We start from the raw sequence: 21,668 nt of genomic DNA, 5'->3' as shown, positions 1-21,668 counted from the left end.
GTGGTAGACACCCTATGAGAAAATAGGTGCCAATCTGATAATGCCAGAGGTGGCCTGGGTTTCTGCAGCATGTGTCAACACCGCAGCGCCAATCCCAATAGAATCAATGAATGCACATTATGTTAGAGGGCTGGGCAGCACAATGGAAAACATTTTAATAATCAATATGTAATCATAATATGGACTATACTTACAAAAAGTGATTCGATATTGCATGTATCCCTGTCATTTCTCCTAAGAGTGAACCCTCATACCAACATTATACTGCAGTAATGATGATCAAGGGCAGTGAAGCATGTCTACAAAACAGGTTGTATATATACTGCACATCTCAGCTGCATTCTTATCTCCAAAAGTTAGTTTATTCTGCAAAATCAGTTACTATGTGTTGTTGTTGGAAGATGTTATTGCTCAAATTTAGGAGTTGAAACTCTTTAAGTGTCATATGAACCTTCTGTTAAGTGGGTAAAAAATATTCTCTCCAAGTCTCATTAACTCACTTTTCATCTTGTAATAAGAGTAAAAAACACCACTTAAGACAAACACCCTGTTACAGTTTTGGACTAATTAACTTTACTTGACTCGTATTGATTTAAATTAGAGCTGCAACAATTAATCAACAGTTTTGTGAAACTGTTAAATTACCAATTATTTTCAAAACATTTTTTAAATCGGTTTGACTATTTTTTTTTTACGAAAAAAAAAGTCAATTCTGATTCCAGCTTTTTAAATGTGAATGTTTTCTGGTTTCTTTACTCCTCTATGCCAGTAAACGGAATATCTTTGAGTTGTGGAAAAAACAAAGACATTTTAGGACGTCATCTTGGGCTTTGAGAAACACTGATTGACATTTTTCACTATTTTAAAGACCAAACAACTAATCGATTAATCAACAATATATAAAATAATCGTTAGTTACAGCCATCATTTTATTTGAAATAATATTCAGTTTAAAAGGGTTTGATCTTCTGTTTGTGTATGTGCATGTGTGTATAATGAACACACGAGAGACGGGGTCCGGTTTTAAAAACGCTCAGTAACTCTATTTCTGTATTAATGTACAACCGTTGAAAATTACAACAATTTTTTTGTATTTTTTCCCCCATTTTTTTTTTTAAACGATCTATCTATCAACAGCCATTTTCCAGAAGACAAGTGAACAATGTGAGCAGGGAGAAAAGAGAAATTAAAGTGAGGGGATGAGAGTAAAGAAAGAGAAGATGGCACGAGATGGGGGAAGGAGACAAATTAACTGTTCATTTTCTGCAGCGGAGTGTTTGAGCATGAGTGTGTCAATATGTGCATGCAGATGCTATGTCAATGTCGCTGGGTGGGTGCTGTCGTGTGCATGTATGGGCCGAGATTACACTTAACTTCATCTGATCAGTGGAGGTGCAAATGTTTTATGGAGAAGATCTGGCTCACAATGGTTTGGATCTACAATAGCTGAACACAAGCAAGCAACAACATCAGTATGAGAGTAAAGAGACAATAATGGGACAAAGTAATTCAGTAGTTTGACCATGATGACGAGCAACTATTGGCTGGCAGTAGTAGCTGTAGTAGGTCTGGTTAGGTACAAACACAAAGGGGGAAGGTGTGTTTATTGTGAAATACTGGCAACAAATCAAAAAAAAAAAAAAAGCACATTAAACTTATTCTTTAGCGCTTTGTTTACATGAACATGCATCATACGTAGGAAAATACTGTATTTTGTTTATTTCAAGAAGTATGCGAGACTGTGAGGTTACCATTTTCCCACAGTAAACACACCACATTTATGGCAGAATATCAAAAAAAGAAGCACCTTTACAATGAAAGGTCTCCACATGGTGCCTGAAAATGGGGTCGTGTTTACCGTGTTCACGAGAAGAGTTGATATGAATGCCCGACCTCGTAAGTGGAAAGTTTCTGAAAGCTCAGAGTTTACGACTTGTGACGTGTTTGATGAAGTTGTCAGACCATGGAAGTTTATTTTTCATTGCATAATAAGTTAATATACTGTAATTTTAGTCTTATATTGCTTTAATAGGTCTGAGGAAAATGCTGATGTTCCCAACGGACTCATCTTTTCCCTCTGCCATTATGCCTTTGCATTTACTGCATTATGTTACCCGCTTGCTAAATTGTTAGCCTCTGCCTTTTAGACGCTGAAAGTAACGTTAATATTGTCGTTGTTTAGCAGTGGTGTTCTTCACGGCTTAACCTCTTGAATGCCAAGCATATTGTGTACAGGATTTTCCATGTCGTAAACACAAGCTCACGAGTTTCATTTGAAGCCACCAATAATATGCAACTGAAAATTCTTCATTGGTCCGTGAAGTTGCATCTGTCTTGGTTGATTATAAAGTTTGTTGAAAACAAAGCCAGGACAGTGAGAGTGACACGTTTCATCTGGAAGTATCACACTCCACAACTACTCCATCGTCTTTGCTGAAATCAAATTCTTATTTATTTATGTTAATTAACCATTTGCAGTTTAGGAGTGGTAACTGAAATTTAAATGTGCTCAGAAAATATACTTTGCACGTGTTCAGGCAAAACCAGTACTACAGGTACAACTGCCAGCAAGGGCCCTCTAGTCATTACAGTCTATGTGAAACCACCAAATACAGATCCACAATCAGCACAGTCTCCTTAAAGAAAATGTATTCCATCTCCTACATCTTCCTTGTCTGCTTAACAACAAAAGCTTCACCATCATTTTACCATTTGTCTCTAATGATTATTCCAACATGATCACAGGAATAACTTAACAGCTCCAAGTCTTTTTAACAGGCAACATGTTGCTTTTAGCAGCTCGTGTCAGTGTCTAAATGCTTAATGTGGAATACCCACTGTTTTTTAGACACATGACAAGACCTCAAAATTGGACCTTTATGATCAGATCTGAAAAGCTGTAACCACGGTGAACGTGATGCTCTGGAGCCAAAACATGTAAACGAGGTGAAGGTGAGGATGAGGAGAGGAAGGGGAGATACAATCGTGCCATTCTGTGATCCTGCAGCATTGTGGGAGTGAGAGGAGGGAAAGACAGAAAGAAAGAAGCGAATGTAGACAAGCAAAAGGAGGGGTCAGTATGACTGCACCGAGGGATGGTCATGGAAGGAAGCAAAAGTAGGAGACAAGGAAGTAAGGAGGGAGATGCTGGTGCTTTGCAGTCGCGATTGGAGCTTCAGGTGTCGTGGAAATCCTTCAGCAGCGTGCGTCGCCTCTGCTCAGCAATGTGCATCTGATTCTCCAGATCCTGTAAAAACAACGGACAAAACATCAGTTATTATTGTTAAAACACACTTCCAAAAGAAATCGTGGACCTCGGCTATGCTCTCCTTCTTCCTCAAATCTTTACTTAAAAATATAAACTACAGCCACGTAACAGCGGTGCTTAGAGCTACATGCTAATCTCTGCATGCTAACATACTCACAATAACAATGTTAACATACTGATATTTAGCTGGTATAACATTTACCATGTTCATCATCTTAGTTTAGTGTGTTAGCATGCTAACATTTGCTAATTAGCGCTGAAAACAAAGGGCAGCTAAGGCTGATGGGAACGTCATTCGTTTTGCAGATATTTAGTCATAAACCAAAGTATTGGGCAAATTACATTTTTGACCTGATGATGGTGCTAGATGAACAGTCAGAGAATCACCAAAGTGATTACAAATCATCCTGAGGGAGACACGAATGTCTATTAAATATCACGACAATCCATTCAATAGCTCTTACCCCTCTGTCACTGGCGGTGAGCTCCCCCTCGCCACTCACCACTCCCCTCTCGTAGGTGTCGGCCCGCTCCACCTTCCATGACAGGTTTTCTATTTCTGCTTCTAGCTGGGCCTGCTGGTACTCAAACTGCAGAGAAGGACAGATAAAAAGACAGTTAACACCCTTAATATAGTTACTACATTATTTTATAATGTGTGTTCTGCAGTAAAGGACGGGCGTGGAGAGATGCTCGTTTCTCACCAGTTTCTTGCGTGGGCCGGACTCCATGTAATAGGCGTAAGGGTACGTATACTGCAGTGTGTAGCGACACTGGAAACAAAAACAAGACACAAAGTTTGGAAAATGTTCACTCAAAGTCAGACTGTGTCAAAATAACGAAAGGCACCGTGATAATTTATCGACATGATCTTCCACTGATTCCACCACTTCACTGGTACAGATCTACTACAGACTAAATTAATAATATTAAACCTTAGAAGAATGCACGCCATATTTTAAGTCATGACACGCACACATTACAGGACAGATCTTCACTATTCTTTTTTAATTTTGGAAGCTATTTTAGATTAGAGTTTTAGTCATTTTTATCCATCATAGTTTTAGTCGACGACAACTCAAAACGTTTTAGTCCAGTTTTAGTCACTGAAAAGTCATTTGAGTCATTTTTCTCTCTTAAATTTTGTCAGCTATTTTTTTTTTGTCAATCAGAGTCCTGTTTAGTCATCAGATTACATCGAACATTTCTCTCATTTTTGTAAAACTTATTTCACATAAAATTTTATCCTATAATTATCTGATGTAAAGCACATGTTGAATGATGAAGAATGCAGCTTTGTTAGTTGGAGTCCTCCTGACTGCGCTCATTAATGACGTGCGGTTCAGTCACGCGCAACGGTCCGATATGAGAGCCAATCCGCCCACCCAACATGTAAAAATATGCGTAACTCAACCACCCGAACCCGACCTGCAAACCGCCAACTTTATGCATTATAGTAGCACAATTGTCAGGATTGAGACAAGAAGGACAGACAGACTGAGCGCCGCCGCCAACGTTGTGTGTGTGTGTTTTAGACAGAGAGGGAACAACAGAGAGGGAAAGAGAAGGTGAAAGGTGACAAAAAAATAAAGAGACATTTTGTTCTCGTCTTTTTTCCTCAACGATATGGCATGTTTGATACCCTCACCGTTAGTGTTTAATGACATTTCGTCTCAGGCATGGAAACACAAGTTATTGTCCAACATATTTCGTCATAGTTTTCGTTAACAAAATTACAAACAAAAACACTGATTTCAAAACACTCTTTTGAAATCATAAAATCGGGAAAAAGAAAGACAATCTTTTTCTTATATCTTTTTCCCAGAACTTTTGACAACATGAAAGAGGTGTGACAATGTTGATAAACAAAGCTTTTCATTCCAGTGATCTAAATTCCCTTAAATAGTGATGATGAATGAGTAACATTTAGTAACACTTTGTTATCAGTGAGTTGCATGTCTGCATTGATATGCTGACACTGCAGGCTCGCTCTATGTTAGCGGCTAAAAGTTAGCCATCAGGCTCACTGCTCTCTCTTCCTTTCCACTCGGACAGTAAATTTAACTGAATTAAATGTAAACAAACTTGTCAGGTAACGTATTTAAACATTGACTCTAAGTTCAACTGTATGCACAGTTTCCTGAAAATCTCTTAGTCTCTTTCTGTATTTACCTTCTCCCTCCCATCACTAATGCTTCTTACTACATCTGCATCTAGAACACACACACATACAGTCAGATTTCAGTGTGCCAGTACCTTAGCCAGTAGCTTTGCAGCGTTATGCAGGTACTGCCAGTCAATCCAGGTTCCCAGGTTGTTCATCACTCTCTCCTGGATCTTCTCCTGGATCCTCTGGTACGTCTGAGCCTCCAACTGCAGAGACTTGTTGTGATTCTCCCACTGGTGGGGTAAAGATAAATGAAATATAAAGAATGAAATAAAATACAGAACAAATGTTTCTCCTGTAGATCTAGAGTTATAGAAACTTGTCTGTGTTAATAAAATGTTCTAGTTACAAGCTTCAGACAGTGTTCTATGATATTTTGGTCCTTTAGAATGGCTTTGGACACAAATGTCCCTAAAGCTTTTATGCAAGAGTGCAGGACGAAATGTGTTATGCACTAATCTCCCTCAAATCCCAAAAATAAAATAATCTTTCATCTGTTCCTGTAGTTTATCTGAAGCAGGGTTTTGAGACTTTGAATCCCACCCAGTCTCCACAGATTCAGAGTCTCAGCATTTGGGTAGAGACAACAACAAAAGAAAGAATGTAAAAGGTAGAAAAGTTTTTTGTGTTTGTGTCCAGAGGGGAGGAAATAAACACATCTGCAAAGGTTTGTACCCTTTACTTTTATCCAGGAAGAATTTTTTTTTTAATTTTATGTTTTTCAAGCAAAGTATAAATAAAAATCTCACCCTCTCAAAGTAGAAGAGGTATTTCTTGAGGGCCTCTCTGGCCTGAGCCTGCTGGCTCTGGTTGACTATATCAGGGTTTTCTTTGTAGCGGCTGCACTCGTAGTATTCACTGCCGTGAGTCTTCCAGTCACCAAGACACATCCAGCAGAAGTCTTTCAGGAGACACAAAACACACATATTTACACAGCATGCACAGTAAGTGACACTTTGTATCATAGTGCAGTCTAAAGGGTCAGCTCCCTTCTCAAGTCTACTGTCAGTCTAAATTACCAGATATGGACACAAAACAAAAAACATTCCTCAAACTAGTTTCAGAAGTTCTTTAGTTTTTTTTATATATATATTCTGGGTACTCAACCATGCTCTTTTATGAACTTCAGCTGTCACCATTAGACAAAAGGTGCAAAAAAAGAAGATAAACAACACTTTTGCTCTAATTCGTCAACTTTCACTAAGAATTTCTTGGAAGTTTAGTCAATCTCGTCTCGTGATTATGATTGATGACTACTTTTTGTGTGACACATCATGCCACTGCCACGGACAAGGTGGATATAAATGGCCTCCCAGAACAGTGAGTTCATGCTTCACTGGAGATGTGAAACTACTTACCGTGTTTACACTTGGAGCATTGCTGAAATAAACAAAGACACAGAAGGAAGTCAAATTAATGAACCAGAAACCCGACAAAACAACCACGTAAGTCACACTATGAATGAATCTGAGCAAATCAGCAGCTGAATGTTTTCAAACAAACCCATTTAGTCCTTGATTTACCACAACGGCTTTGGTCCTGTTCAGACCTGGCAATAACATGAGTCCTGGGTGATCCGATCACAAGTGGACAGCTCTTAACCTGTCAGTTCACACCTGGTATTTGAATGCATCTCGTGTGACCACTTTTGATCGGACCTCACTTCACCGATCTAATAAACACGTATCATTTCTGTTTGCAAAAAACAAATGCGTTGTGGTTTTTAACCAGTGGGAGACAGCGGTAGTAATATCCTACATATTCGTGAATTCGGGTACATTTGATGAAAATAAAAATATATGGTTATTGTCTACCGGCGGACCCCGTGGACCTCCGTACCGCCGACACTGCCGCCGCCTTTGTGGCAGTGGCCAGGGATGAGAGCGGGCGGGCGAGTGGGCATATTAAGCTATTTTGTTGAGTGTATATGTCTAAGGCTTTTATTGTGCAAGGTCAGAGCGGAATGAGAGAAGCTGTAATGCGCTGCTGTTTTTGACGTTTTTTATTACCTTAAGCATAGGCGCAACATAACCCTCAGCTATACAAGCTGTTGTGGATCACCTCTCTCAGTGAGTAACACACACACAAGTCAGTTGACTTGGCAGTCATTCAATGTGGTCCAGGATACATTCGCATACACACTGCTAAAATAATGTGGCCATATGCGGCCCAGACCACCTCCCAATGTGGTCTAATCGGATCAAATGTGTCTTGGGTGCATTCACACCTGTACTTAGACCTGTCCACTTGAGATCAGATCACCCAAGATGCATGTTAATGCCTGGTCTGAACAGGGCCTTTCTCATACATACAGCTTTAGAAACTGTATAATAAAAGATGCACATACCAGCTAACATATCTGATAAGGAGTGATCTAACCAAATGTCAAACTACCAAAGTTGAGGGCTTCAGTTCTGAGAGTCTGACTATATTTTTAGCATTTCCTGTGTTCTAGGAAAGGGTGATTTTTATCTCTGACTCACCATGTGATTGCACCCTCCGTTCTTCTCAATGCAGATATTGCACTTCGGACACTAGAGGAGAAATACACAAACAAATATGATCAGATTAGGATAAATGACAAGTTATAGCTCTTTATTACAGATTAGGGTGCAGGCGGAATATATCGACAATCACCGGTTGTGCCCAACCCTAATAAGTAACATGTATTTTTATGTGTTTTCAAACTGTGTCTCTATGTGAAACCTGATCATCTTTGTCCATGTGTACAAAAAGACAGCATCTGTGCAAGTATGTTGACACACCGGTGCTTGTGTATGTGCATGACTGTATGTGTGTGTATGTGTACATGTATAGATCCATCATACATCTTTAGTGTGTGCGCTGATGTAGTTAGCCGTCTCCGAGTCATCTGCACATTTGGTCAGCCATTTCCGGATTGTTGCACAGTCTGTGGGTGCGTGGTACATCTGACGGCATTTAAAACTGAAACAGAAAAAGAGACAAAATAAAGCACTCAGGACAAATAATGGTAAAAAAAGTTTTAAAAAAGGAAATGGCAAATAACTGTAACTGCTTTACTTTAACAAATAAACAATAATGTTCAATCAGTGAGATGAATGAATACAACCCTGTATCAATGATGGCAGGCAGGCAACAAATTCTGACCATAGTCAAGCAATAGTAAAACTTATCAATACTGTAGTTTTTGTGTAATTGTTAGTGTTAAAGATGACATCAGCATGCTGTTTTTGTGTGTGTCTTACCAGAATACTTCACTGCAGCGGCTACACTGCACCCTGCGCGCCCGAGGCTCCTGCACCTTGATGACAATGGGACAGTCTGCACCTGGACACAATTGCAACTGGAAGTGACTCTGTGGGATGGAGAGAGAGACGAACCTTAAGCAACACATGAACAATACAATAACACCTGGTCTAGAATGGATTCCTTTCAACACCCTCTCAACCAGATTTTCCCAACCCCAATACGAATAACTCCTTTTCTTTTTGTTCTTCTGCTGTTTGCTTTAAATACTTTTGCTTTGTAAAAACTTCTGGTATCCACCTGTGGTAAATAAACTTAAAAAATGAATTAAAAAAAAAAGTAACATATGAACAAAATGAACAGATGCATCATGACAATAATGACCATGAGAATTGTCAATCCCTGGATAAAACTTGCTGGGAGATTGAACTGTGATGATGTGTTCAAGTTCAAAATTGATATTAATAATATTCAGGGATCTTTCTGTCTGATTTTGCTCTGTCTTGATCTGTGCGCTCTCTCGGCCTATTTGTCGCTCCTTTCTGCCGGGCTGCTTGAATGAGTGCAGAGAACTCAGACTGGAGATGCGCAAGTCATCCAAACTGATCAAATCATGAGCACAAAACCTATTACAGGAGCTATATCCACCATTATGAACAAAGGGATGTCTGTCATATTTTCAATCATGACATTCTTTTGCCAGAAATGAGTGTGTTCCATAGACTGTAAAAATAAAAGCGTTCATAATTGTACCAGTAGCTCCCTCTCTCTCTCTCTCTACCTCTCTCTCAGTTGTGCGCTATTCGAAGGCAATATGCAATTACAACTATCCGGTTCGTTGATAAATCAGAATTGTTACTTTTTAAGTATGCAATGAACGCCATTAGCGCCACCGCAAACCTGCAGTTCCCATTCACCTCAATTGGAGGCAGAAATCTCAAGACACAGTTGTCTCAAAACCTTGGTAAAACTGAATGTTATTCTTTGTAATTTGAGTGAATGATCCTTTAAGGAAACACAAATGTCTAATTTGAGATATAATATTTAAATGGAAACCAAGCTATTGGGACAGACAGTGAAGGGAGTGATAAAATAGAGAGAGATGATTCAGATTTAATGCTGAGTGAAGCAAAGATTTACTTGTTGAAAAAAAACACACACACACACACAAGGTCTTACTGAGACTTCTCACTCCCTTTCCACATGCCTCTGACGTCTCATTTGCTGTAAACGCAGACCTTGACGCAGGATCTGAACAAACAGACACAAACACACACACACCTCGACGTAGTCTCTGAAGAGGTAGCGTCTGTATTTGTCCTTCAGCTCCTCTCCTGGCAGCAACGGCATGACAAAGTCTTCTGGCATCTGCAGGGAACACTCCTGAGCCATACATGAGATACCTGAACACAAACACACATTCATTAATTACAAAGAGTCCTGAATCACTGACAAGGTGTAGTGAGAGAGGCAACATGTACAAACACTGCCCTACAAAGGCTGCACCAATAAACTATACCCATTATTTTAACTTTGTGACTGAGAAACTTCCTCCAGTTGCATTTGGTTTGAGCGAGCTGGTTTCTAGTGTTACAGTGACCCAGAAACTGGATCAGGGTCATCTTTCATCATAGATGTGTCCTTCGTACAGCTGATAGAGAAACACTTATCAGGCTCAGAAGGACTTGGTTACGTGGACTGACTTTATCAGAGAGACTGTTAAAAAGTAGCACAGGGACACACACTGGGTTACTACATACCAATATGCACACATACAAAAGTACTTGTGCTCCCACATACAAGTACAGGGAGTCTGGTGAACTCTATGCACTTTACCACACACATACAGTATACTGTACAAAACTTAAAGGATAACTTTGGTATTTTCCAACCTGGACCCTATTGTTCCATGTTTTTGTGTCTTAGTGACTAATGGGGACAACACTTTTTTGAAATTGGTCCAGTATTGAGGGAGAACGCTGCAGCTGCTAAACGAGCTGTAATGTAATCATTTGGGGCAACCCGACACTGTCAGTTTACGTTCATTAAAAGTGCTTGTTTTTGCACTTTAGTGGATGTAAACTGACTGTGCAAGGTTACCCCAAATTACATTACATTACAGCTCGTTCAGCAGCTGAAGGCCGCAGTGTTCTCCCTAAATACTGGACCAATTTCAAAAAGTGTTGTCCCCATTAGACACTTACAAAACATGGGAACATGGGAATAGGGTTGAAAAATACCAAAGTTATTCTTTAAAAACTGATACGTGTACACACCCACACTTCCATCTGCTCTCCTGCTGACACAAGCAGACTAATAATCATAGGTAGGAGGAGACTGCCTGCCAGGTACATTTTACACCAGATGGGAGTCATCAAAACCTCATGTTAAACCTCCTTTATCTTCAAAGTCACGAGCCACTCTTGGATTTTACACACACACTAACGTGTAAACAAACATGGACCTGTGCACAAACATCCAGCCAGGATCTATAGTGTTTTCTGTCATTAAGTGACTGATTAAGCTCACCTTGTTAAATTAAATACCAGACTGCAAACCCTGCTGGTCTGGCAGGAAAGCACAGGCTAAATTAACTTCCAAAAGGTTCAAAGGTTGAAACTGCGATGAAACTCTGAGCGGACAAGCGCATAAATACAGATACACGAACAGACACTTTGGAGCTCACATCAAACAAAGTGTGACTCACCCTCTCTAATACCAGCTTTGATGACTACACAGACACACACAAACACACTCTGCTCACCCACTCCGATGCCATCTTTGACCAGGACCGTGCAGTGCTGCTCCCAGCATGCTTTGCAGAAGGAGTGCTGGCAGGGCAGCGCCAGCAGGGAGTCTCTCCGTACGACCTGTAGACACACACCACACTGGAGGGACTGAGGGGCCTGAAACACACAAACAGAAATCGTGAACACGCCGTCAAACACAGACTGCACTGGAGAGCTAGTAAGAGAGCTAAAACCACTGATTTGTTTGATAAAAAGGTCATGCTACTCATCTGAATTTCACTGTAAGGATAAATCGAAATTAGTGCCGCAAGTGTTACACAGATTACAGATTAATCTACCATTTTCCAAAATTAAATCAACTGATTGCTTAGCATATAAATAACAAATAATCCTATATTGCCATCTCATGTTACCACAGTTATGTTCTAAAAAATACTGCTTTTTTTCTCTGCCTACACTGAAATTCTTCGATTCTAATGATAAGAAACTGAGAACAGCAGCAAATCCTCCCATTTGAGAAGATGTAACCAGGGGATGTTTGGTACATTATCCTAATAAATGATTTAAATGTTTAAATCAATAACCAAAAATGCCATTGATTCTTTTGTCAATCAACTAATCATTTAGGGCATTTCAAAATTCCACTACTAATGGATTATCTGCTGCATTATTGCATCCAGATGACAATTTGTCCTTAGAGTTACTCTGCTGTGAATTTGGGAAAAGCAGCGAATCAGTGATTACGTTTACATGCACAAAATATTCCGTTTTTTGCCCTTATTCTGAAAAACACAATATTCTTACTATGCTGTTTACATGGCTAATGAATATTAATATTCCACTAACATCGAGTGCGAGTTATGAGGCCTGTTACTCACAGTGACTGATCTGCAGGTGCTGCTGGGCTGGACCAGAGCGTCCGACAACAGCAGAGACGAGTTGGACTTATATCTGTGGAGAACATGGACAGAACCAAGGGTCATACAAAGACGAGAGGCAGAAAAATATAGAACTGCAGTGCAAAAGAATGAGAGGCAGAGAGAAAGAAAATGAAAAAAATCATGGAAAGGTAATAAGGTAAAGAGAGCGAGGAGAAGGAAATACAGAAGTAATAGAGAAGAGAGAATTGAGAATAAAAAAGATGAAAATAAGGGGGGAGGGAGGCTGAAATAAAGAAGACGAGAGGGGGGTGATGAAAAAGAAAGACTGCCAGAATGAAAATGAAAAGGGAAGAAGTGGGGAGCTGCAGAAGAGACATACCTGTCCAGTATTTGTGAAACCTGCCAGTGCAAATGCACCAGGATCAGTTTTGCTACCGCTGGTAAAACCTGAGAGAGAAAAGAGACAGAGATCGCTGAAATGAAATGTTGATTCAGTGACACACGAGTGACTCTGCTGTCTTGAAAGTCAGTTAATCTGTAATGATGCACAGCTCTCAAATCCACAGTTTGCCTGTTTTTCACTTTAATGGAAAATAAGATGGCTCTACTTCCTCCACCAGAAGGATATGCTTCATAATTCTGGCCCTGCTGTAAGTAAAGGATAATGTACAGCGAGCTGGTCATTGTTGTGAAAGAATCCCCGACAGGGCGATACCGCAGCGTATCCTGGTTGTGTCGACACGTATCTTGCATCGCCCTGAAGGGGTATCTTTCACAACAATGAACCGTTAACTGTACATTATCCCGCTTATTACAGGGCTACTTACTTTTAAAAAAAATCAATAATTTGACCCAAAAACGGTCCGCGATTCGGGATTTGATTCTGTCTTATACTTTTGTAAATTGAATAGTTTTTGATTTATTGATCACTGGCAAGACAAAATAAGCTGTTTGAAGGCATCACTTTGGACACCTTTGTGATATTGTTGTATAGACTAAAGGATTCAGCAATCATGAAAAAAATAAAAAAAATTGTTTTCTATACATACAAGACATTGTTTCAAAACAAAAAGCTGCACCACCTCCATTAACATCCCTTTGCCTTGAATAATTATCAGCCTAGAAAACTGAATTGTAGTTCAGGCACTAATGTACCTGCTGTTTACTTGATGTATTCTTACAGCTGTTACTGTACAGTTAATATTAGATGAGGCAGGATGATAACTCTATAAGGAAGACATCTAGGGTTACTTTAACATATCACCTACAGGCCAAACATCTATGGCTCCTATTAGTCAAGGATTCAAATCCGGTAAAATTATTCCCTTCTTTAACCAACTGCCATCGACAAAACACATGACTGCTCCTCTGGGAACTGCTCAGTTCTGCTAACAGGAGACTGTAGTTGTGCTGAGTAGCTCACAGGTGTGATTAGGTTAACTTGTGTACAGGTGTGAAGTAAGGTGTTGATGCAAAACAGTGTGCAGACTCAGCAAAGTTATCCTGAATAAATAGTAGGAAAAGCAGTGTTACGGATACCGTTAATGATGGTTCCACTGTATTCATATAACCAATGACAGTGAGCCAGCATGCACAATATAACACCCTGAAATGACAGCAGCTAAATTGATTATTAATCAATTAATTGTTATTATTTACACCTGTGCCTTTCTTTAAGGTGGCTAAAACACGTTTTTTCTGCCGGCTCCATCCACACCACTGTACTGCTTTGCTCCGGTGTCGGTGCTTCTCTCTGTTTCTCGATGCTGGAGGCACACCGATCGTCATCATCTACCGTAAGTAATACACCTACTATGGATACAACCCCACTTCAAAATACCCAAACTATCCCTTTAAGTAATATTACATCAGCATGGTTCTTATTACTGTTTTGTGCAATACACTCAGCTAAAAGCCTTATTTTGCTATGAACTGCTTTACTCATGGTCATATTAAATACAAGTGTATGGACAAAGTCTGAAAGTAAGGTCTGTCTGAAGGCTATGAACAAAATGTGACAGTGACCCTTTCCCATTTATCCGACTTTAAAGACACATTTTATCAGCACCTTGTTCTTGCCAAATGCTAATTTCAGATCCTGCAAATACTACAATGAGAATATTTGATGTCATTTTTAGGATTATGAGAGTGCAGCATCACACAGGCTCACCTTCAGTGCAGCAGCCACAGTGTTAACCTCCTCTATTAACACCCTCTGACTCTCTTTGTAGGTCAGACAGGTGAACAGGTACTCCTCTGGGTCAAAGGAGTCGGCGCCCTGTTGCTCCACGTCGCCGGCCACGCCCTCATAGTAGCCTGCAATGTCGCCCTGATCCTCCTCTTCTCCTCCATCGTCCTCATCGTCCTCTTCTTCAGAATTCACCCCAAAGTCTTCCTCATTGCTGTCCGACGCCTGGCTGTTCATGTCCACAGACATCCAGTCGATTGAATCAATCACACGGACAGGTAGACTGTCCGGCTACCTGTCGGCTCCAAATGGTTCTATTGGCTTAAATGGCTCGTTTGAAGATCAGCCTCCCCGTTTCTCCCTGCGTCACCTTTCCACCTGCTTGTGTCACTGTTCAGAGACACCCTGCCTTCCTGTCTGCCTGAGGCGCGTAGAGAGCGCGCTCAGCAGCAGCGGAAGAAGCAGAAGAAGTCACACTCCCCGTCACTCATTTGGAAAGCTGGTTACAGGGTGATCTGAAGAGAAAAAAAGACTGAAGAGGAGGAGGAGAGGAAGAAGTATAGTAATAAAGGAAACAGATGGGGAAAGTGGGAAAAAACAAGAAAAAAACATGCATAAGTGATCAAAGTTGTTGATTAATCCCTTAAATAAAATAAAATAAAACAAATCAATAAAATCTCAATCTTAATATGTCAGAGTGAGTCTCCTGCAAGATTAGACTATATGTCTAATTGGGGCTGACAAAAATGTTTTCCCCACATTCTGCCCATATTTTCTGTAACTTTCCCAAACTTTTAGAATTTATTTTCTATACTTATCCCAACGTGTGACATAAGACAACTAGAAGTGCACTCGGAGAGCGCAGACCTCCGCCAAGACAGGTTTCATGTACGTCGCTGCCCCCATCAAATACCCATCACAGTTTCCTAAAGCCCAAGGTGACATAATGAAACCAACCTGTTCAACAACCAAAAACATGTAAACATGTAGAAAAACTAGATTTCAATCTTCTCTGTCTGCAATCTCTCATCGATAACTGCTATGTTTTACACAAGCACAACTGCGCTAACATGTGACAAACAAGCTAAAACAAAAGCTGTCTGTATGTAGTCTGTTTTACAATTACACAATATGGCCAATCAGTTCAATTAAAATCTACGTTTACACACACACACATATACATATATATATATATATATATATACATATACATATATATATATATATTATGTATATATATATATATATATATATATATATATATATATAATATATATATATATATATATATATATATACATATATATATATATATACATATATTAAGTATATATATATATATTATATATATATATATATACATATATATATATATATATATATATATATATATATATATATATATATACCCATATATATATATATATATATCCCATATATATATATATATATATATATATATATATATATATATATATATATACCCATATATATATATATATATATATATATATATATATATATATATATATATACCCATATATATATATATATATATATATATATATATATATATATATTGACCAGTTGACCTTATATATATATATATATAATATATATATATATATATATATATATATATGGGTATATATATATATTGCCAGTGGTGCTTAGAAACTGCCAGTGGTGCTTAGAAACCACCAGCCACTGTGTGGAGGGTGACAACATTTTTTCCTGTTCTGCCCACAGATTACACACCTTTTCAGGGGAAAATATCAACCATGCAATAGATTCTGTCATAATTTTGCAATCGATATTAAAAAAACAATCACTCAAATTTCATCGCAAATTCTAAATTTGACCCTTCTTAAACATATTTTCTTTGCATAATATATTCTGCAGCAGGGCTACACAAGTGACTAAGCTACCAGCCAGATGTTGCTATCTTTTGACTGTGCCTGCTTCATCTGCCTTTTCTATCTAGCAGTTGACCTTTTATTACAGATTATGTCATTTCAGAATCAGCTTTATTGGCAAAGTATGTATGTACACATACAAGGAATTTGATTGTGGTTTTAAGTTGCTCTCAATATACGAACATACAGTTGCTCCAAGAACATTTTACAGGAAATAGACACACTCAATAAACCAAGTTAGATTGTACTTTTAACAGTGAAAGTAGCTCCTGAATTTGGTTTATTTACTAGAAAGCGTGAACTGTTGACAAATTGTTAATTGTCTTTGCAGGCTAGAAGACAAGCTAGCCATGATCTAAAGACCATGGGATGTGACTGGATTAAGTCCAAGGTCCCTCCCAGCCTGCACAGTCGATCAGATCTCAGCTAAACCTACCCTCCTCACCATTTGACTCAAAAAAATCTTCCTCCTTACTTCCCTCCAAACGATCCTCATTTTTGTCTGATTGCATCTCTTTCTGTGACTCTACTTCTGCTCCCCATGTCTACCTCTAGCTTTGGATAAAACTTCACAAAAACAGGATTTTAAATCAACTCTTGTTCTTTTATCCTGTATTTTTCGATCCTACTTCACTGTAGCTCTGATGAACACGTGCGGAAAACAAGACATGAGTTACGGCTTAAAACACGGTTTAGAGGATTAGCTGAAGATGCTGTAGCCTTGGGGATGAGGGAAACAGACAAACCGTAAACTGTAGTTAACTTGGTGACAAACTAAAAAGTAAGATTGAACACAACAGGAAAAGAAAGCCTGTCTCAACTTCAATTAAGAAATAACTGCAAGCACACAGCAGCCAAGCAGTAATGCATGACTGGATTGATAATATAAATGACTGCATAGGGTAGGCAAACACATCTTTACATGCAGGGTCTGAAATTAGCACTCACCACCCACCAAATGCGGGTAAATAGTTGGCAGTGACAGGTAAAATCGTCAGGCCATCCGCCACTTTGGCAAGCAGGGAAAACGCTAGAGATGTGATGTCCGATTCCTTGGCATGACATGCCTCTGTGAATATTGATTCCTCTGTATTGATGCTTTCTGACTGTTACACATGCAAAATGGCACAATGATATAAACACGCTGTATCTTGTTTCAGTTTGTTTGGGACAAGAGCAATGGCCTAGAAAAAAAAAAACACTCAAAAGTGTGGCACCACTACTACTAAACCTGAGGGGTGCACCCTATTTTTTTCTTGATAATGCTACGTCGGTGGGCAGCACAGTCATGCAGTCGGAAGCTACGGTGTAATTTGAACATTGGCATTTACCATGCATGTATTTACTGTAAAATATATCTAACAACGAATGATCTAAAATGTTATTCCTTCATTTTGCGCATAGATTTCAAAAGTGGCAGATAAAATTTCTGAGTGGCAGACAAAAATAAATACTTGCCTGACACAGTGACAGGCAGTGAAAAAGGTTAATTTCAAAGCCTATTTACATGTTTTTTTGTCTACAAATGTAATCATTTTGGGGATCTTTTTAATAGAGCACCAAAATGTGAGGGATGATACACATTTTTTACACAGATTTCTCCTACGAAGACCAGAATACTTGAGAATGTGTTTAAAAATGACCACAGTACTGAACATCACCTTGGCAGCTAACTAGACACGGATAAAGCAGATTGTGTGATATTTATTGCCTTGTTTACCCCAACATCACCCAGCCCTTTGAAAGAGCAATCAAATTCCTTTGAATGTAAAACTGCATTGCAGAAAGTCAATTTTAATTTCCTTTGGCATGCCAATTTGTACTGTATGTCCTTGTCAGAATGTGGTTCCCCTACTTTACAGTTTTATCACTGCCCTGCAGTGTTCTTTGAATGTGGATGAACTTGTGTTTTCCCCTTGTCTTTGCACTGTGTAACATGGGTTAAAGAATCCCATAACTTTGAACTGCATAGTTCAGAGTATACTCTGAAGATTATACAAACTTTGACACCACAGAGGCCCTGAGTAAGCCTATTTTGACATGTTTGCATCCACTATGGATGGTCAAGAGACAGCGGATAAAAGCTGTTTGCTGGCAGACCAAAATACTTGAGAATGTGTTTAAGCTTGGCAGCTAACTAGACACGGATAAAGCAGATCGTGTGATATTTATTGCCTTGTTTTACCCTAACATCACCCAGCCCTTTGACAGAGCAATCAAATTCCTTTGAATGTAAAACTGCATTGCAGAAAGTCAAATTTAATTTCCTTTGGCATGCCAAATTGTCCTTGTCAGAATGTAGGTTCCCCTACTTTACAGTTTTATCACTGTCCTATTGTGTTTTTGAATGTGGATGAACTTGTTTTGCACTGTGTAACATGGGTTAACGAATCCCATAACTTTGAACGGTATAGTTCAGAGTGTACTGAACATGCATCGACGCTTTTTTCCATCAGTCCATCTTGTTGCTAAATAATATTAACGAGCTGCTAAGGGCATGTAAATTATGTATGAATAATTGTGATGTGTTTTGTTTTTTGTCTGATGGGTCTTACTTGTCTGTCTGTCTATGGTAACAGTATGTCTATTGTATGTGTACTTTTTCTCAAACTGAGCTGCCTATGGATGCAAAATTAATTTCAGCGCAAACTGACAATAAAGTTGTATCGTATCGTACCGGTCTTCCTAAAAAATCGATCAGACAGCTGCAGCTGATTCAGAACGCTGCTGCTAGAGTCCTCACTAAGACCAAGAAAGTGGATCACATCAGTCCAGTTCTGAGGTCTCTACACTGGCTGCCTGTCTCTCAGAGAATTGATTTCAAAATACTGCTGCTGGTTTACAAAGCACTAAATGGTATAGGGCCAAAATACATTTCTGATCTTCTGCTGTGTTATGAACCATCCAGACCTCTCAGGTCATCTGGATCAGGTCTGATTAGTGTCCCCAGAGTCACAACTAAACATGCAGAAGCAGCATTCAGTTTTTATGCACCAAATATCTGGAACAAGCTCCCAGAAACCTGCAGGACCGCTCCAACTCTCACTTATTTTAAAACAAAGCTTAAAACTTTCCTGTTTGCGGGTGCCTTTTATTAAACCAGATAATGATCTGACACTGCACTATAACTTTTACTCTTTTGAGTTTTATGCAATTTTAGCTTCTATCCTAGCTTTTATTTTTAGCTTGTTTTTATTTTCTAATCTTTAATGTTTTAATGTTTTAATGTTTTTATAACTGTTTTAATTATTTCTTAATGTTCTTTTGCATTTTGTCGCAATGTTCTTGAATGTTTCTGTAAAGCACTTTGAATTGCCCTGTTGTTGAAATGTGCTATACAAATAAAGCTGCCTTGCCTTGCCTTGCCTTACTCTGACGATTATACAAACTTTGACACCACAGAGGCCCTAAAGCAGGCGTATTTTGACATGTTTGCATCCACTATGGATGGTCAAAGAGACAGCGGATAAAAGCTGTTTGCTGGCACTGGGGATCAAATTCAGCAACTTCGCAAATAAACTACCTGGATACAAAAAAAACAGGGTTAGCCGGGGGGAAAGCCTGGCAGAGCCGGCTGCCCCGGTGCCGTGCCAGCCGACAGACAGACTGAATGCTCTCGCATGCCGCCCGATCCAGGCTAAAAATAGGCAGCAGCCAACTGGGTGACACACATCTTGCTAAGGCTAATGTATCACAGCGACTCAGCAGCACAGGGTTGATAACACCACGTCTTTTAGGGGAGGAGGGGGGATGGGAAGAGTGAGAGGTTCAGGGAGGATATTAAGCAACGTCAAAAATAAACAACTTGCTTGGACATAACAGCATTTTCAGTCTGATGTCGGTGCTGACGTTAAAAACCCGCAGAACGGGTTGTCTAATTCACCGTTAGCATGATTAGCTTCCTAGCTAGCATGCTGGCAGTTATAGTCAGTAACGAAGTAACGAAGCGAGTTTGACGAGTTAAATGTGTTAAGTATTATCAGAGAAGACTAGTAAAAGCTTTTTGAGAAAAAAGTTTTCTTCTCTAAGAAGATTTTACAACATAAGAGCCACCCCCGGTTGTCGTTGTCCCCCGCTGTGCCGCCGCCAGCCGCCGCCTCTCAACTCACTCTAGTCCGGGGATTGAGATGTAAACAAGGCCTCTCTGGAGCTCCGGAGTAAAACAGACACATTTATATATAAAACTAACTGCGTTCATTCTCACCTGTTAAAGTCGGTGTTGTTCTTTACCTCTCAGAGAAGCGTCGGCTCGGCCCCGCGTTGACAAACCAGGAGTGTTTTGTGTGTGTGTGTGTGTGGTGGGGATATCGGAGTGACTCTGTCCGCTTCGGCTGCTGGAGGCGGAAGATCGACGGTTAGAGGTACTTATCAATGACGTCACGTCCGCGTGTTCTGGTGCCAGCCTCCTCTCTCTCTGTTCTAGGACATGCAGCAGTTTCAACTCATTAATACTTCAGCAGTATTACAAGAATGGAGCAACATCTTTTAGCTTCTTACAAACTTTAGTGTATATACTGTATACTTATACTAAAAAGTATACTTTTACAAACTAAAAAGTGGGCCAATTTAGTCCCAAGAAGCATTCGTACAGTACAAATAGCAGTAGTACACTTTTTTTTAAACAATATTTTTATTGAATTTTACATATACACATATATACATATATACACATACAGACAGACTAACAATATTAAAAATTAAATTATACGATGAAATGTTGAGTCAGAGTTTCAAAGAAAGAGAGACATGACATTTCATGTATTTGACATATCTAACAAAGAAAACAAAGAAAATAAAAGATAAGACAAAATAAAAAAATACCTCAAAGAAGAAGAACAAAAAAAACAACAACACAACAATTTCAACAACAGCACTCAGCAACACACAGCAGTTTCAATTTGACTGTGCCCCTTGACGTCCAAGAATCTACAACAAAGGTTTCCAAACATTTTCAAATTCTGCTGCTTTTCCTCTGGTTATGTATGTTAGTCTCTCCAGTACTCAAAAAGTATACTTGGGGGAAACATTCTTGAACTTTACCTACAGTAAGTATACTTCATAAAATAAACTTGAAGTATACTACTTTTTCATATGTTAGTTGCAGGTTTTCAGGTGTTTTTAATGACTTTATGATAATTCTTATTTCCCAGTGTACTTTAAGTGTTCACACATCTACATGACAAAAACTAAAAGGAAAAGTGTTTGCAAACTCTCTCCTTCCCCAATGTGGTTTCCCCATGCTGCACACATCCTATTATCTTTCATCAGTG

The 21,668-nt window shown here is 39.1% G+C and overlaps 1 protein-coding gene across 1 annotated transcript; it reads right to left on the bottom strand.

Moving 5' to 3' along the window:
• Window positions 1-1,016: 1,016 nt before the first annotated feature.
• Window positions 1,017-20,761, bottom strand: arih2 (ariadne homolog 2 (Drosophila)). Its single transcript, XM_074644695.1, has 15 exons — window positions 20,603-20,761; window positions 14,465-15,014; window positions 12,674-12,741; window positions 12,292-12,364; window positions 11,428-11,569; window positions 9,945-10,066; window positions 8,663-8,772; window positions 8,264-8,381; window positions 7,919-7,969; window positions 6,794-6,815; window positions 6,185-6,336; window positions 5,525-5,668; window positions 3,973-4,041; window positions 3,733-3,858; window positions 1,017-3,247 (listed from the first exon to the last, which is right to left on the bottom strand). Exons 2-15 carry the CDS (start codon window positions 14,729-14,731, stop codon window positions 3,176-3,178), a joined length of 1,536 nt encoding a protein of 511 aa, XP_074500796.1. The 5' UTR covers window positions 14,732-15,014; window positions 20,603-20,761; the 3' UTR covers window positions 1,017-3,175.
• Between the last annotated feature and the right edge of the window lie 907 nt (window positions 20,762-21,668).

This window comes from Sebastes fasciatus, chromosome 8 (assembly GCF_043250625.1).
Source record: "Sebastes fasciatus isolate fSebFas1 chromosome 8, fSebFas1.pri, whole genome shotgun sequence".
NCBI lineage: Eukaryota > Metazoa > Chordata > Actinopteri > Perciformes > Sebastidae > Sebastes > Sebastes fasciatus.
This window is presented reverse-complemented; position numbering and strand designations above follow the sequence as displayed.

Bases quoted from the DNA above. Each gene is read 5' to 3' on its own strand.
- arih2 (XM_074644695.1), bottom strand. From the start codon at position 14,731: ATGTCTGTGGACATGAACAGCCAGGCGTCGGACAGCAATGAGGAAGAC. The intron at 11,570-12,291 runs GTGAGTAACAGG...TGTGTGTTTCAG, and splicing joins GCACCTGCAGATCAGTCACT to GCCCCTCAGTCCCTCCAGTG. The intron at 6,337-6,793 runs GTAAGTAGTTTC...GTCTCCTGAAAG, and splicing joins ATGCTCCAAGTGTAAACACG to ACTTCTGCTGGATGTGTCTT.